Raw genomic sequence first — 17,282 nt, forward strand, 5'->3', positions numbered from 1 at the left:
AAGTGTAGCCTCCAAGACTGATTTAATGAGGACTAATCGGCCAACTCTGGAGAGGAATCTGTGGTTCCAGTTGAGTAATCGTTTCTCGATCTTGACCACAAGCCAGATCCAGTCGGTAATCCTATAGCAATGAGGTTTGATCCAAAACCCCATATATTTGAGTCCATCCTCCAGGTGATGGCTCTGAAAAGGAAATTTTTGTTGTGCAAACCTTGCTTCATGAGGAGAACAATCAGAGAGAGTAATGGTAGATTTTGAGTGGTTTGCTTCCATACCTATGGCCTTGGCGAAAAGGGAGAGAATTTCAAAGAAAGTAGAGGTGTCCCTTACACTTCCATTAAGGAAAATGAGCACATCATCTACGAAGAGCAGGTGAGTAAGGAAGCACTGATCAGATATTTTGAGTCCCTGAAGTCGCCCATCCTGCTTGGCAGATGCAATGAGTTTATTGAGACCTTCCATAACGATCAGAAAGAGGAGAGGTGAGAGCGGGTAGACCACGCTTAGCATGAAAGAAATGTGATGTTGAGCCATTAATAAGGACACTGAAGGAGGTCGAGGTGATGAAACACATTATCCAATTGATGAAGGGAAGGGGAAATCCCAGGTGGGTTAGAATCATTTTAATATAGAGCCAACTAACCTGGTCGAAAGATTTGGCAAGGTCAATCTTGAGGATGGCCCCTTTGAGCTTTTTAGTTTTCATGGAATGAAGGGCTTCCTGCGCAGAGCCAATAGCCTCATGGATTTGTCTGTTATGGAGGAAAGCAAATTGTTCAGGGGATATGTGACAGGAAAGAATGGGCTTGAGGCGATTGGCTATGATCTTGGCGATAATCTTGTAGAGGCAGTTACAGAGTGAAATGGGCCGGAAATCGTTGAACGAAGAGGGGGAGTCAGATTTGGGGATAAGGGCTATGAAAGTGGAATTGATGGCCTCATACATACGCCCAAATGACCTGCATTCCTCCACCACTTTGAGAAGGTCTGGTCCAATGGTCTCATGAAAGGCGAGGTAGAACTCTATAGTCCAACCATCAGGCCCAGGACTCTTATCTTTTTAAACCATTTTAATGTGCTTTCCAATTCCCCCATAGAGACAGGGGAGATGAGTTCCTCAGCCTCATCTGGGTTGACAAACCTGGGGAAGTGTCCTGCAATCTGGACAATTTCAGCAAGAGTGGCTCTAGGGGGAGCCTTGAAAAGTTTTCGAAAGTGAGAGTTACCAAGGTGAGTCAGCTGATTAAAGGAGGTTGCCAATCTCCCATCCTCCATGGGCATGTTCCAAATAGTGTTGTTGACTTTCCTTCCCTTTGCAAAGTTGTGGAAAAACTTTGTATTCTCATCTCCTGCTTGTAACCATACAGCCCGACTTTGAAGGCGCCAGGTTTCTTCCCTCTCCCTTAAAATCTTGGATCGTTGTTCTTCCAACTCAATGAGATGGGACTTAGCCTCCACAGATGTGAATACCCTACCCTTATCGTCCAATAGATTGGCCAAAGACTGTTCGATAGAGCTGAGGGTTTGATCATCCCAGTCTCTTTTTTCCTTGGCCCATATAATGGATAGTCGCTTAATCTCAATGAGGTTGGCACAGAAGCCTTCCGCCATGGTTCTCCCCGAGGATGGTGGGTGAGATAACCAATATCCGTTGACCAATTGAATATAAGAGGGGTCTGATAGCCAAGAAGAGTTGAATTTGAAAGGTGCCCTTGGCTTCTGAGAAGGGCCAGAGATCTCCATGAAGATGGGGGAGTGGTCTGATATACCTCCAGAACCAACCCATTGTCTGTAAAGTGATAATTTGTTCAACAGGGTATCCTTAATGAGGAAGCGATCCAGGCACCTGGCCAAGGCAACCTCCCCAATTTTGTGATTGCGCCAAGTGGGCTGGGGTTTTACCATCGGAATATCCATCAAGTGATGTTGTTCAAGGAGTTGCTCCATGATATCTAATAGAGGATCCACCTGAGCATTGCTTCCCCAAGATTCCCCAAATCCAATGGAGAAGTTCAGATCACCTCCCAGAATGATATTATCAGAGTTGATAATGGAGAGATTTAGAAGATGGTTCCAAAAGGCCTCTCTGTTGTGACAAGGACCATATATATTGACAATCTTGAGATCCATGCCCAAGTCCGAGGAAAAAATATCCATGCCGATAAATCCGGCACCACCCTAGGAGGCCTTGAGATGAATAGTGCGGGGATTAAAACCCAGGGCCAACCCACCCGATCGTCCTATGACATCAAGAGAACTGGTTTCAGTGATTGAAGCACACGAGAAATATGGTCAGCCAACCCCAGGGTTTCTTGCAGAAAGATAATGTCTATAGGCTCAGATTCAAATAGTCGTCTGAGGGCTAGTTTTTTGGGAGAGCTAGCCAAACCCTGACAGTTAAAAGAAAGCCACTTCATGGGGGAGACAGAGGGAGGGTAGTTTGTGCTCTAAGTACCCGATCAAGAGATGATTGTTTTTCAGATGCCACTTCTACCCCAGCTAGTAGGATGGCCTTCGACATATGAGATTTACACCCTCTGGTGGATTTTGGAGTGCAAGAGGGGGAAATCAGACCCAACCCTAAGGTTACAGAGCTCTTCAGAGGGTGCGAGGAATGGGGTCAAAGGTTGTAGGGATGCGGAAGTTCAGAGATGGTCGAAGAAGCAGCAAGAGTGGCATGATCCGAGGAAGGGAAGGAGGGAGGAGTAGTAGAGTTAACCGGAAGGTGGGAGACAAGGGGGCAAGGAATGGAGTGAGGAATGAAATCCAGAAAAGATGTAGATGCAGTGTGAAAATGAAGTGCAGAGCATGTAATAGTAGAAGCAAAAACAGAGCTAGGGAGAGGAGGAGTACCGAGGATCGAGCAGCCTCAGCAACAGCCCTTGATCTTGTCATTGGCAGGGAGGGAGGGCGGGGAGTTCTCGAGGTTGGAAATTGAGTCGATGCTCCTTTCTTTGGCAGAGGTGCATTAGCTAGAGAAGTCTGCCAGAAATGGTTGTCAATGCCCTAGCTGCATCGCTCTCTACTTCTTTTGATGGGTCCATAGCCATATGAACAAAAGGGAATTCCTTGTAGAGGTTCCCAACCTTGTGGCACCTACGGCATTTGAACGGTACTCTTTCGTAGTCCATGATTTGTATCCTAGTGAAATTTTTCCACTGTATTGTGATTTTTTCCTCCAATCCTTCTCTAGTATCCAAATAGACCAGTATATGAGCCAGAGACCGGTTGCCAGATTTGATGTATGACTTGTCGTAGTCCAGGTAGGTGCTTAGTGCATTACCTATACGAATGAAGATGTCTTTGGACCAATAATGTAGGGGAAGACCATGCAGCCTAACCCATAATGGTCCTGCACCTATATGTTCCCTCTCTGGATCGAAAAGTGGGCTCCAACGCTTTAGCATGACCGGCGCCATCTCTATGTGCCAATATCTAGCAAGAGCCCAGTTGGTAGCGCAAACAACCCTCATGCCAATGTTTGCACCTCAGAGAGGTCCTTGAATAAATTTCCCCAAATCTCCTTGACCCAAAGTCTGAGTCTCTTGGCAAAATAGGCACGGCCCCAAACCCTACCAACAAGTACCTTACCAGTCATGTCGACAACTTCCCCCATGTTAATCCCTTCCCCAAATTTGAGGGTCAGGTCCTTACTTGTGGCCTTCACGCACTTGATTTTCCGCTTTCCCAAACGAGGCACAGTCGGATGATCCTGCAAGGGGTCTGGAGAGCCCAGGTGCTCCTGATGGGACTGCTGAGCTGAGTGTCGGACCTTTATGACTGGGGTTTTGAAGCAGCCGGAGGGGATGGAAGAGGGTTTTGGCGCCGCAACAGGGGTGGAAGGAGTGGAGGACTCGGGCGGGGCGAGTCCAAGCGCTGATTCGAAGCCAGCCGAGGAGGGAAGCATGAAGGGAGGCAGATGAGACAAATTCCTTGAAGGCGATGGATCAAATGGAGGGGAGGATGGCGAGTAGGCGGTTAGCAGATGTAGGGTTGCCGGCGAGAGCAGAGGACAGTCGAGTTCCGGGGAGTCTATGGAGAGGGCGGTGAAGGGGAGACTGGAAGTAGATGGACCGGGGAGTGTAACGACGGGAGGCAAAACGGAGATGAGTGGAACAGACGGTTCCTGGTGAACAACAAACGAGGAAACCGACGTAGGTTTAGGGCTTCGACATATAGAAACACAAGGGTTAGGGTTGGGCGGAGTAGTCCACATCCTCTAGCTCCATGTCCGACATTTTGCAGCAGCCCCGGCAAAGCAAAAAGCAACAGGGGACAACGATGATCACGAAAGGCATCCAGCCATTGATGGAGAGTGATAACGCAAGATCGCAGGGCTCATGAGGTTACTACAAATTCTGTAACCCTAGCAGTATTCCCTGCTCAAAGAGGTCACAGGTGCTAGGGTTTCCATCTTCCCCTTCCCTCCTTCAATCGCTAAGTCCCCTATGTTATGTAAGAAAGAAATACAAATAATTAAAGTAAAAGGTGCAACATAGGGGTGGAAAAATCATGTTGAGGAAAGGGGTAAATTATTCCTCCATGATTGCTCCCTCTTATCATCATTATAATCAAGATGTTGGAACTCCTTCAGCTGGTACCCTGGCTATGGCCATCTTCCTTCAAGTCTTTCTCATCCCATGAACATAGTTATCACATGCATCTTTGAATTAATGGGCCTACATGTGAAATGTCCCTCCACTTATGGGCTGGAAGAACCTAATAGACCTAACTATATAATCATCCTTAACATAAGTGTGTTAACTTGCTTACAAATCATGAGCTAGAAATACATTTGAAGTGAAGGTTTCTGTGAAGTATTTTTGTACCCCTAACATTGAATATGGTCCACTATGGTACTTGTAAAGACTGATATTAAATTTCAATCAGATTGACAGATTTCTTTCGTAAAAAATGTAAAGACTGATATTAAATTTCAACAAGATTGACAGATTCCTTTTGTAAAATTCTATCAAGTTAATTCTATCAAATTAAATGCATTTGCGTACCTGATTCTTTGTGTACCTGATTCTCCCATCTGGTGTCGATCACATTGCTCCAAATTTTCTGGTTCCGTTACCAAACCAACTGATTCCTCCCTGCCTATCTGGGATCAACCTCTGCGGTTCCCAGATCCAGAGAACTTCGAAATGGAAGTCCACTGGCCCCCGTGCCCAAAACTCCAAGAACAGTTGAAGATTTTCCAATTTTCAATTCCAAAATCCAGCCCCTGGCTCATCCCTCAAATAGTTTGATTTTCTATCACCCTTCTCTGTATTTTTTCCCTCCCCCCTTGAAATCCTCCTTCCTCTCTTTAAATAGTAGAGGTCCCTTCACCTCTACGTATCCGTTCACCGCCTTTATGAAAGGATATTATTTTTTTGTTAAGCGGTGGTTGCTTTGTCATGCTTCTTGCCTTTAATTGAATCAGATCCCCTTACAACATCGAGTGGTATCACTTTTTAATTATGACGGTTGGTACTTTAATTTATTAAATAGTATATGACCATAATGATTTTAAATATTAAATATTATTTTATGTTTATAACATATCAGGTTTAATAATAAGGTTTATGGGTTTAGTTTATTTAATATACATTTTGGGTTATATATGAGCTGGTAAACCTATGAATAAACTCAACTATATTTCTTACTAAATGTATATTCCTTCTATTTACGAGAATTAGGTATTTAATTAACACTTTTGATAATTAATTCATTTATCTTATATTTAGACATTCTCCATGAATAGTCGATATATATATACTAGTGCAATGTATATGATGCATGCATATGTAGCTATCATATGCATGCCTCACATGAATGCTAATATTGCTATGTTGTTCGTGATTTGAGATGGGTTGTTACAGTACTTTAATGGTTTTTATCCCTAATGATGTTGATCTCACTTGACCTTCATAGTATGTTTTAGGTGGTTCATCACACATGTAGTACAAATCCCTTGAGGGATGGCTTGACACCTCTCCAGCACAACGAAGAGGATGTCTAGCCCAACTTTAAGAGCACATATGACATTGCAGTCCCAACATTTCCCTTCCATAGATGAGTGTTGGGATTTGAGCCTCCATATGGTTGTATGCCCCTTTTCACACCTCTAGATGCTAAAACATTGAGTTGAAGCAAAATTGTTCGCATGATTGATGATGTGCCCAAATGGACCCAAGGCACCCCCAAGCTAGCCTGGAACTTACTTGATGGACATTTCCTTGTTCCAAAACCCGAATGAGGAGGGATACCACTTGATATGGTTTGGAAGAGTTAGCACACCTTTTTTTTATGGCAACACTTGATCCTAGTGCTGCCACATCGCCCACGCATGCCTAGGAGGGTGACATGAGCCTTCTTGATGATGATGTCTTGGTGGAGATGTTACTTGAAGATGTACCCATGCATTTTAATGATGTCCCTTGGAGTGAGGAGCACTCTTTGACTCACTTTGTTGCTTGATGGAAATGCCCATTTTTGGAGAATGACATCATATTGGAGAGCTTTTCCTTCCACACGTGGAGGATTTATGGCATTCTTATTATGATTTGTCATTTGTAAAGCTATCTTTAGGTCACCTTGTGACCTATTAGCCTAGTTGAATGCTTCAAGCAAACTTTTATGGTATTTTTATTGTAGATTAATAAAAAATGACTTGGTTGCTCTCATATAAATAGAGTGAAGTCATTTTCATTTGATCATCATCACACACATTTATCTATATTCTCTTGAGTGAATGTGCACTAGCTCTTTTCTATTTCTTTTGGAAGAAATGTATGAATAGTGGTGTGAATTGTCTTAGGAAGAATATTTTTGCATGGAGAGACTATCTTGTGGACTGATGAAGAGATTCATGCTTGAATTGTGTGAGGTTAATGCTATCTTTTTCCATTTTGTGCGTTATTTCTGAAATTAGGATTTATCTTGTGCCATATTAAAAAGTGGAATATATTTTATGAACTTTTGTTTCTATATGATTATGCAAAATTCATTAAATGAAATTTCAACCTAAATGTGACCTCCCAAAGAAAAATAATAAAATAATAGTTAAGATAATAAAATAAGAGTTATGAATTTTGGAGGGAAAAGAAGAATTGTTTTTTTTAATTGTATTTTTTGTTTATCTCCTTATATGTTTACTCAAATTTCAAGTGTAAATACTCATTGGGAGCGCAATTAAATTCCACATCCAACGAGTACCCATTTTTCATACTTTTAAGAAGACTCGCAATGAAAAAAATTGAAGACATTAAAAAAGCATGTTCAACATGTTTTTTTAATGTATCTTCATTTTTTATCAATGTGGCTCTTCTCAAAAGTATGTATAATGGCTACTCGTTGGATGTGGAATTTAATTCTACATCCAACGAATGCCTACACTTGAAATTTGAGTAAACCTATAAAGAGATAAGCCAAAAATACAATTAAAATAAATATATATTTTTCTTCTTTTCCCTCCAAAATATTTACATGTACCTCTTTTTAAATTTAAAGGATTTTGATTGGTTTACATATTATAACATAGAAATTACGTGTAAATTTCATGGGCACTTTTAGGCTGAAATTTCCTCTAATGTGTCATTCAAGAATCCATCAAAGAAACTTGTTTTCATGCATCCTTTGACCTTAGATCTTTTATGAAAGAAATCGTTACGGTTTTTAAGAGAAGCAAAATTAAGCTTCCACGCTCTCTATCCAAGTCCTTCCATCATTGACCTCACCCTAATTGACTCCATTTGCCAATTGAATAAAGGCACTAGTTTAGTTGTGGGATCACCTTTTAAAATTTCTCTCTTTTTCTCTTTTCCTAGTAACTAGTATTAAGGTTTGATTTAAATTTGCATTTAATAGCATTTTTTCCTATATGTAATTTTCTTAAATTGCATTTATTAATATTTGAAAAGTAAAATTTATTGCAAGTCTCACCCAAAATTTAGGGTTGACAACTAGGGTTTATATTGTTGTTTTGTACATTTTTTTAACCATTAAAAACCTAAAGTTGACCTATACCTTGATTACCACTTTAATAGCTTTCAGTCCTCTGTTGATCTCATCATTTATAGGTTATTTCTTTTTTGTTATATGCTTTTGCATGTTGTGAATATGCATATCATAAAAGCCTTAGCTTATAATAGTTATTCTTTAGTTTATTGGAGTTGGTGGAATGTGTACTTGAACAAATTGTAAATGTTACCTTGGCCTCCAATGTTTTGCTTGCACCTTCTTCCATAACCATTAAGCTCTTATCACAATTGAACCCTCATTTATTGAAGACATTTCTAGGTGGTTTATCTGCAAGCTCCTTAGAGAGCCATTTGGCTTGGAACCCTAGTCATCTAACGTCTAAGCCTTGCTAGGGATGCATCCCTTATGGGGATAACATCCAACCATTAAACAATAGGAAAAAGGCCACTAAGGTGACAATGGTGGTTGATCTCATTGTTGAGATAAGACCTAGGTTGTCTAGTGAGGCTTTGCACTAGGCCTATTGGATTTTGCAGTAACAATAGCCTTATCAGACGTAATACTCTAGATGGCATTCAGAAACTCATTTATTCAATTGGTTTTATTAATTTTGCATTGCCCTTAACTAACACCGCCTTTAAAATGTTTTCAAGCATATCAACTAAGGCAACAAGGGCTACTCTATCTTGCTCCATGAATTTAGTGAAATTAGTGGATGTTGCAATCTTTAACTCCTAAAAGTCCTCAACCCTAGAGCCATCTTCCAATGATATCTCCTTGACATTATTTTTTTAATATTGTAGCTCTAGTGCTTGCTTGTGGGAAAAGGTCATATTTATATCCCCTGATTTGAGCCACGAACTATGCAACTTCAATCTCCATAATTACATTCCTAGTAGCATTTTGAATGTTTTGTTCAATTTGAACTTTAGCGGCGTATAAATCAAATGTAATGGCTCGCTTTTCATCCTCACTTGAATATCTCCCAACTAAACTCTAACAATTTCACATCTAAATCAAGGGTTGTTTGAGATGCCTTGCCCAAGAGTCCATGGTTAATTTCACCGATTTGAATTTTCACTCCCAAAGAACTAGGGAGCCTATAATTCATACTCTCTAGGCCTCAATAGTTATGTTTGGAGCCTCTAGCTATTATGTCCAACAAGGATTGCAATGAAAAGCAAGAAACCCATAATCAAACACTATTGTTATTTAGAGGTTGGTTAACTTGTGGTTTGAAATAGTCGACAAGATGATTACAAGTTTAATTGAGAGATTTTGAAACAAGAGGTTGCTATGCACCAAAAATCTATCCAAACGACCTATGATGTGCCCACGTCATAACTTCCTATTATTCCAAGCAAAAATTCCTTTTAAAGTCTTAATATCAATCATTTCCAATGTTCGGTTTGATAGGGTGAAGCTTATTTGCAAGACAAAGTGATTCCATAGGGAACATAAACCCCCATACGCTCCTCTAGAACTCACCACCACTCCATTGTGTCACCACTGTGTCTTACCTACCTCATGAATTTTGTATCCTCCATCTTGGTCTCCTAGAGTTTAATGATATAATGTTTTCATGTCCTTATTAATTCCTTGAGTATTGGTGTTGCGTTGTTCTTGTGTCCTAATTCCCTAGAGTTCCAAGATACAATATTCATTATTTAAGACAAGGTTTTTGGCCACCACCTCTCGAAGGCACACTTGCTCTAGGAGTCCTAACCGACCTTGTTGTGGCTAACATGGACTTATCTAAGATTCTCTAACCCCCCCTCATTTTGTCCATGTCTGATGCTTCCTCTCTTTTTTCTTTTGTTGTTCTCCTCCCTAATCTTTTGTGGGTCTTTCCATTTAAGGTCTAATCTTCTTAAATTTTTTGCTCTTTGTTCTTCAAAATTGTATCAAGTTTCTACTCAAGAATGTTGTGTACTTCCTCCAACCTATCGCAGTGTTTTCCCTCATTTTCTAAAGGAGGGAGCTCTACTATTTAAACCAAAGGTTGCTCCGAAGTTGATGTGACTATTGTTGCTAATGCCCAAGAAGGGTTTACCAAGAATACCACTGAGGGGACTAGTTCCCCCTGAGATAAGGGCTCGAATCTAGTTTGAACCATTGGATGATTCCCATTCCAAACCTAGGTTGAAGATTTAGAGAGTTGATTGGGTTGCAAGCCTAAAGGATTTTTTATTAGAGGCTAAGCCTTGGGGGATTTGGATTCGAGAGGCATAGAGGGGCATGTTGCTGAAGATTAAGATTTAGGTTGTTAAGTGTCATTCGAGGCAACCTTTTTCTTTACCAATTTCCATTGTTCCTCTTTGTTAAATGTTACTTGTGGGCTTTATGATTTTTTCTTATTACAGTGTTTGCCAAAGTGTCCATACTCATGACAGAATTTGCATTTAAATGGCAACTATTCATAGTCAAGAGGTTGTTCATGCTACCAATTATCCAAGCATAATATAATAGCCTTTTGGAGAGAGGGCGCCTTAGAAAATTGTTCCATGTAACTACCTCCACCACCCAACAAATAATATAATATCTCCATGTGAAGCGTGCCCTGTCAAGGTGGTTAGAACTCACCAATGTCCATGCCAAAACCATGTTTTGTTCCCAATACCATCCACTAATTCCACTAAACCATATGCACAAGAGAGAGTGCACCCTACTAGAATGTGCTAACCCCTCTTCAATAATAAAATAATCATGAATGCCTTGAAAATTGTGCTTAATAGAGAAGCATTCCATAGTAAATCCTCAATAACCCCTCCAAGTGTGAACAACCACCGAGTGAAGTAGAGTGATCAAGCTATTAAACTCCAAGATAATAATGGTTAAATCAACCTCAACATGTGTTCACAAAGGTTGACGCTGAAATAAAACCGTCGCCCAAACTCCCCACAATCACCGATTGATTAAATCAACATGAACATGTGTGCCAATGGAAACAATATGTCTCTTATCAAAGACCACCATGATAACAAGACAATGGTAAAATATAATTTCCACATAACCTTGATCATAGTGCACATCACCATGGGGCTATAACAATAATATACCTCGTTAAACCTTAGGAAAAGGTTTTATCGCTGAAAAATAGATGTAGTAACCACCCCCCCCCCCCCCCAAAACAAACACAAACTTACAAAAAAGTACATCAATGAGGATACTAACATCATTAAACATATTTCACATAGGTAAATGTCCCACAAATGTTACAATGTTTAAGTCATGTCACCTAGAGAAATCCCACCAAAGTAAAGTGCACAACCACAACACATCCATCTAACCACATTGGTATCACAATAGAAAGGGGACTATATAAAATGCTAACCCATCTAATCATCAAGTATGTCCACACCACACATCAAACATAAGAGAACCATATGAAACTGCCCACCTCCCATCCACACCACACATCAAACATAAGAGAACCATATGAAACTGCCCACCTCCCAACCAGTGACACAAATAATATTGCATTACCATGCAATAGTCACTAAGAAACTCCAGCAGTATTCTGGAACATCTATCTCCTAATGCCAACTTCTAACCCCTTGGGGAGTCTAGAACCATCATCCTAAAACAAGATGTAGAACATCTAAGATAAGAAGGTACACTCAAAACCACACCATAATGAGGTTGCATGCTCCAAAATACAAGAAAATACACAACTAAGGCATGATCAACAAGGCAAGCTCATGTGAGAAGCCCACCAAATAAGCAAGCACAATCACCCAACCAAAGAGAAATGAAACTCCCCCAAACCAAAGATCTCCATCAGATGATCCAATGCTCATTAAAAGAAGTAGCTCCATGAAAATGAATCCCCCAAATTGATCCAAAGTTCCAAGGTACTAACAATAAATCTCCATCAATGTAATGAAAAGCATAATGTCAAACCTCATACAATATGAGGTGTAAAAGTAGTTGTCCACACAAGCACAATCAGCTTCCATGCAGGAGAATCTTGGGTTCTCTTAGTCAATTTGAGTCCTAAAAAAGAGAAGTGAGTTTCCTACTTAGAGACTGACCAGTTTCAAGCAATGGATACCAAACTTCTTGGACCCCCGCATGCAACCGTAAAGAGCTTGGACACAAATCATTCATGATAGGGTGATGAAAAGTTCATGAAATAAGTACTTAGTAGAGTGTATTCACTAGTCCAGTCTAAAAAAACAACCATCAATATTCATCTAGCAGTACCAACAAGTTCAACCCCAGAAAGTGGTCTCAAGCAAGTAGTAATGGCTCCAGATAAAAATGCATACAATGTTATTATGTATGATAAAAGGTCAAACACTGGTTGTGATGACCAAAGCACCAATCTGAACAGTTTTTTGAAAATTGAAATGGTTTTCTTCCTATCTTGGATGTAAATGGTTCTCACCTTTCTCAGTCTTATATAATAAAAACACACATCAAAACAGCATAACAAATAAAATAAAATCAGCCTGATAACTTTGCATGCAACACATTACCAATTATGACACTAAACATTTGAAGATCCATAACACTCCATAACTTCAATGATGGCATTTACAATGCAGCATGTGAACCTTCCAATGATTGATAAATAACTCTCATAGAATGTAGTCTTAAAAAACAGTCGAAGCAAATTCAATGATGACATGAGTGCAAGTTTATTCAGTGAGCTGAAATGATGGATATACCAGCACTACCCAAATTTAAACAAACAGTGATCCTAAAAACTTTCCTCCCTTTGCAATCATGGAATGTGAAATTTCTTCCAAGAGCTCTTCTGGATCAATAAAGCATATCATTAAGTGTTAACACCATGTCATGAAAATAAGGAGAAAGCAAATTAAATTACATCCAACAACCACAAAGAATACTGGAAACCCTATTCTTTTCCTTTTTCTGTTTTCCTAAACAACTACACCAATGACCATAACTTGTCACTTCAAACCCCTACAATAATTATAAATAGTTTTAATAGGATTTTCTTAGTCCTGCTGCTAGCTGCCTTTCTGATAGCTATTGTACTCTCTGCATTTCTTGCATATTTAAGAAATGGACCACATACTCATGCTTTCTGTTGAATGCAATTTTCAATCCCTAGTCCACCAATATGCAAGAGATCGCCTTTTCACACTAAATATGAATCTTGTCCAACTTTCTAGTTTAAAGATTCTTACACAATATATCCTTAAACCCTCCTTTTCCCTTTTGTTTTTGTGTTTGCATTTCCATGGTTCTTCCACAAAGGAGAATTGATTAAAAAATTCATCTACCACCCCAACACATCTCTACGATTTTCATTACATCCTTCGCCTCTGCTTACATTTCTGTCATGGCCAACACCTAATCATTACTTGGACTTTTCATGCTAGAAGGTCAATCTTGTTCAGCTTTCTAGCTTGAATATTCTTACAAAATGTGTGCTTCATTTGCAGGCCTTTACACATCCTTCCATAAAGGAAAATTGATGAAAAAATCGCCTGCAGCCCAACATACACAGCTACAATTTTCATCACATCCTCCACCTCTGCTTACATTTCTGCCATAGCCAACACATATTCCTCCATGAGTAGCAAATGCAACAAAAGCACAAGATCATCTGGAAATTGAAAAATTATGCATGTCTGGAAATTGAAAGCAAGAATTAGAAATATGGACATCTCCAATAGAAAATCAAAAGTTCCTGTCGAAAAATACCCCTAAAATATATCCCTTGGAAAATAGAAAACTGCAAACCACCCCTGTGAAAATGATAAATCTTTGTTAGAAATTCATCTGCTGACCCTCAAAAAAAATCATACAGCAGAGAATTACACTCAAAAACCCTCTAGCAGAAAAGGCTCCAATATATAATTACCAAACTAAAAAATATAGCAGCATCTTTCTTGTATTGTAGTATAGGCCAAGTAATATAGTCTCTGTGTTGTGGTTTAGGCTGTAATTTTTTAATCATTGGCTATTTTATGTGCTTTATATTTTAATTGTTGATTTTGCTGTTGGTTGGACATAACTCCCATCTGACAGGAATTGCATTTTATCATCAACAATGACTCCCAGATGGTTTTCGCCTAATGGAACAATTTTCAGTGATCAGAGGCAAGTCCAATCAGGGACCAAAATCCCTCTAAACTGAAATTCTTGATTCTGGTTGCGTCAATGCTACAAATCAATGATTCAGCAATTTCAGGGAAAGGTGGAACTAGGATTGTCATGAAGAGGTAATTTAGGTTTCTCGAATCAAAATTTTGCAAATTGATGACACTAATGAATTAATGATATCCCGAACAATTCACTTCACAACTGTATTTAACGAACTAGGAAACCCAAGTGTTGCAAGGCATAACAAAATTGTACAGAACACAAGTACCCTTTTGTTGCAAGGCATAAGAATTTGGCAGCATCTTAAGCACCAAGAACTTCTCATGCGAACTAACAACTTATATTACCATCAGTTCCACTTCAAATTCAGCAAGGACGGAATGATTTACAAATTGAAGATGCTAAGACTATTAGTGCACCAACTTTTGTTAGACGAAAGATGTCGCCAGTTCCCGCACTTCCTTCACCACTTCATTGTAGCCCTCTTTCAATTTTTTATCTTCCTCCTCACTAAGGCTACCTTTAGTAGGACTTGTAAGCACTAAAACACAACATGTTGGCCTCTTAGTAGCTCCTGCACCCGCAAGATCCTACAGAAACAATACACCAAAAATTATTATCACATGGAAAATAAAATAAACAAAACACAATAGGTATCTTAGATGCTCATACCATATACCTCTTTTGATGGAACATATACATATGGAATATCGGCTTCTTCACACAGAATAGGTACATGTGTGATAACATCAATTGGTGAGATGTTCCCAGCAATAACACAAAATCTGTAAAGGACAAAACATTAGAAGTCGCAAGAACCTCAATACAATTTTCTAGTCTGAATAAAATATCACCAAAAAGGAAGAAAAATAATAAGCAAACAATGAAATTTAACAACAAATTCACCTGTTTACTTCTCAATCCTTCCTCTACTTAAGCAATCAAGCAACAATATCCATATTGCAATAGATTAGAAATGGCATTGCTCATTATAGGAACAAATATTTACTTTTGGTTCTCTCCCGCCCTTCCTTCCCAAATGGAAAGGGAGTCAAAGAATAGATCAAAGAAAAATTTATGTTGGGGGATCAACTGTTTAGAGTGAGGAGATGCTAGACAGTAGATTTTAAAATATCATATATGGTGTTGTTTTTTCTTCGGACAAATTTCTTGCTTGAAGTGAACAAAGGAAAAGACAAATTTACATAGCTGCTCTCTACTTCACTCCTCTTCAGTCTCTAATATATACAATGCCAAAAATATCCCATGATGACCCTTCTATGTATTTAGAAAATGATATTTCAAAAAATTTACAAACAGGATAAGGAATATCAGTTGGATATTAATGCTAGAATAAGTGGCTTACAAGAAAGGCTAAATATCCCATCTAGACAGAAAAACTTAATCTAGATAATATAGAGGAGTTGAGCTAGGCTTCCAGCTAGTATGGGAGGCATCACAGTGATGGGTAAGCATTTACTGTTATTAGCAGCTGCCTTGATCTTTTGATTTGCAAAGGTACATCACACTTAATTCAAACAGGATGATGGACTTGCAAAATTAAACAGGCCTATGTAATTGATGATTTATTAGCACAAGAGAGAACAATATATCAGATGAAGGGCTTCAAGATTGGAATGAAGCTTCCAGAATACCCTCATATGCCCCATCTTAAAATTTCATATATTGTTAAACAAATTTTACAGATATCATATATTGTGTTGAATCCTTTTTAATATTTTCTTATCATATTGTTGTCAATAGACAAATTTTATGTCTTAGAGTGAATAAAGAATAAGACAAAATTTGCATGGCTGCTCTCTACTTCACCCCTCTTTGGCCTCTACTATATACAACTCCAAACATATCCCATGATTATCCTTTTATGCATTTAGAAAAGGATATTTCAGAAGTGTTATGAAAACGAAAGGAAATTTTGGTTGGATATGGATGCTAAGACAGGTGGATTACAAGCAAATATGTTCATAGAGGGTAAAGATCCCATCTAGATGGAAGAACTCGGTATTGAGAAGAGGAGTTCATCTATGATTTCAGCTGATATAGGAAACATCACGGCGTTGGGTAAGGATTTAGTTTTACTATCATTATGCAGCTGCTTTGATCTTTTGATCTGTAATGGTACATTGCATTTTATTGGAACAAGAAGATAACCTTCCAAATTAAAAGAGATTGTGTAGTGGACCATTTAATAGCACAAGAGAGAACAAATTATCAGATGAAGGACTTCAAGATTTGAATGACACTTCTGTGACAGCCCCTGGTTAATCCCCCCCATTGTAAATATTATAATAATTTTGCTGTAATAAAATATGGGCTGAGATATGGGACACAGGTTCAGAGCTTTGGAGCAGGAGGTGCTTGGGATTTGGAAGAGCTGAGTCATATGTGACCAGCATGATCAGCTAAGATCACTCGTGAAAACAATGATTGAAAAATGGCAGGCTGGCAGGTTGTGGGGGACCAACAGATTACATGACAGGAGGCTTGTCATTGGTGGGAAGGAAATGACAGCCGTCCCATCAGGCAGTTGGAAAAATGACCAGCATGATGGAGGGCTGTGGAGGGAAATTCCCCATGCAGATTCAAGACAGCATGGGAGGAATCCAAAGGGGATGAAGAGAAAAACACACACACACACACACACACACACAAAAGGAGAGAACGGATGCGAAGGAGGTGAAAAGGGAGTCACACAGGCTGGAGAAGAACTCTCACATGCAGAGCAGAGAATGGACAGAACCCAGGAGAAGGGGGGGTTTCCTTTGAAGGCAGCATAAAAGAAACATATATGCAGCAAGGAGTATGCACGGCATGGGAACAGACAGCATTCAGCGCGTTGAAGCGGTGGCTGAGCAGCAGATGAGAAGAAGAGACACAAACAGGATGAAAGAAGAAATCCTTTTTGGTTTTGAGCAGTAGAAGAGTGGTCTGGGAATCTCTCAGGTGAAGGACAGATGCTCTCTGGGTTCCCTGGGTTGGGTGGAGGCCCTGTTTCTTTAAATTCCTGGCCATGGAGTGTCCTAACACCTTTTTTGCTTGGTTGCAGGCTCAGCAATTAATTTAGTGAGCTCTGGATTCCCGGTATAGGATGGAGCCATTGAAGGCATAGTGCCTAGTTTCTCTCAATGAGCTTTGGACTCCCAGTTCAGGGTGGAGCCACTGAGGGCATTGGTTTAAGGGTGGAGGTGGTATAGCCTCTGGATTCCCTT

General features: G+C 39.5%; 3 protein-coding genes across 3 annotated transcripts in view; all 3 read right to left on the reverse strand.

The window, feature by feature from the left end:
- Positions 1-1,023: 1,023 nt before the first annotated feature.
- On the reverse strand, positions 1,024-2,157 carry LOC149219926 (uncharacterized). The gene has a single exon (XM_089386961.1). The coding sequence runs from the start codon at positions 2,155-2,157 to the stop codon at positions 1,024-1,026; it is 1,134 nt and encodes a 377-aa protein (XP_089243087.1).
- Positions 2,158-2,972: 815 nt separating this feature from the next.
- On the reverse strand, positions 2,973-3,419 carry LOC149219927 (uncharacterized). The gene has a single exon (XM_089386962.1). The coding sequence runs from the start codon at positions 3,417-3,419 to the stop codon at positions 2,973-2,975; it is 447 nt and encodes a 148-aa protein (XP_089243088.1).
- A 10,812-nt stretch (positions 3,420-14,231) lies between these two features.
- LOC149219928 (H/ACA ribonucleoprotein complex subunit 2-like protein) overlaps positions 14,232-17,282 on the reverse strand; it is a 37,071-nt gene continuing 34,020 nt past the window's right edge. Inside the window, exons 3-4 of the mRNA XM_089384556.1 lie at positions 14,732-14,837; positions 14,232-14,642 (exon numbers count right to left, since the gene is read on the reverse strand). Coding sequence (XP_089240682.1) covers positions 14,481-14,642; positions 14,732-14,837 — 268 coding nt within the window. The 3' untranslated portion in view covers positions 14,232-14,480. The remainder of the gene's footprint in view (positions 14,643-14,731; positions 14,838-17,282) is intronic.

This window comes from Pinus tabuliformis, chromosome Q (assembly GCF_031772625.1).
Source record: "Pinus tabuliformis cultivar Carrire ecotype Pingquan chromosome Q, CPIR1, whole genome shotgun sequence".
Classification (NCBI taxonomy): domain Eukaryota; kingdom Viridiplantae; phylum Streptophyta; class Pinopsida; order Pinales; family Pinaceae; genus Pinus; species Pinus tabuliformis.

Excerpts from the sequence above, each read along its gene's own strand:
- LOC149219926 (XM_089386961.1), bottom strand. The coding sequence starts at position 2,157 with ATGGATATTTTTTCCTCGGACTTGGGCATGGATCTCAAGATTGTCAAT.
- LOC149219927 (XM_089386962.1), bottom strand. The coding sequence starts at position 3,419 with ATGGCGCCGGTCATGCTAAAGCGTTGGAGCCCACTTTTCGATCCAGAG.